This window comes from Austrofundulus limnaeus, unplaced genomic scaffold (genome assembly GCF_001266775.1).
Source record: "Austrofundulus limnaeus strain Quisiro unplaced genomic scaffold, Austrofundulus_limnaeus-1.0 Scaffold3156, whole genome shotgun sequence".
Taxonomy (NCBI): Eukaryota; Metazoa; Chordata; class Actinopteri; order Cyprinodontiformes; family Rivulidae; genus Austrofundulus; species Austrofundulus limnaeus.
In genome coordinates, this window is record NW_013955558.1 from 4,372 (window position 1) to 5,051 (window position 680).

Below are 680 nucleotides of genomic sequence, written 5' to 3' on the forward strand. Positions count from 1 at the left end.
ATGATGTTGTACCTCAATCCTTTCCTTCAGGGAACAGTAGTTATATGCATAACATTACGTTTTTGATGGCTTGTATGTGGCAGTTTTTAGCTTTTAGCAACTATTATGCTACTTTAGCTTTTAGCAGTTAGCATGTTGCAACTTTTGCTTTTTAAACAACATCACAGCTAACAACCTTTACCTTCTCAGCTGCTGATTGGTGCAAACAGCTTCAACAAACTCCTCAGACGGGCACTCGATGACGATAAAAACCGGTCCTGGAACTGAGGGGCTGCAGACCTGCTCGGGTCGGATCTGTGGGACCACCGGGAACAGGATCAATCGAAGCGTTATGGAGGCTGACAGCTAACAGAGAATCGTACAGAACCTCTTTTCCTTCGTACACGATGCTTTCCCCATTTTTCAGAACATGGATGAGAGGTCTGATAGCTGCCTTGCCTCTGAAATTTAAATTTTATCTCAATTAGAACCACAGAAAATAAGTTTGCCCAATAAAACGGCATCTGTTTGATTGTCAATCAAACTTGTGTACACTTACACAGGCAGCCCGAGCTCTTTGGCCTGGGCCGGTAAGAAGGACCCCATCCTTGATCGAAGCTGTGAAAATGTCCAACGAGTTGAAGAAAAAACAATACAAGATTCTGAAAATCCAGGACAATGTTGGTTTTACAGTCTTACCT

General features: G+C 42.9%; 1 protein-coding gene across 1 annotated transcript in view; it reads right to left on the reverse strand.

Moving 5' to 3' along the window:
- The window catches only part of elac2 (elaC ribonuclease Z 2), a gene marked incomplete at both ends in the record, with an annotated part of 6,981 nt that overhangs the window by 4,362 nt on the left and 1,939 nt on the right, over positions 1-680 (reverse strand). The window contains 3 exon segments of the mRNA XM_014000488.1: positions 182-294; positions 368-440; positions 539-641. Coding sequence (XP_013855942.1) covers positions 182-294; positions 368-440; positions 539-641 — 289 coding nt within the window.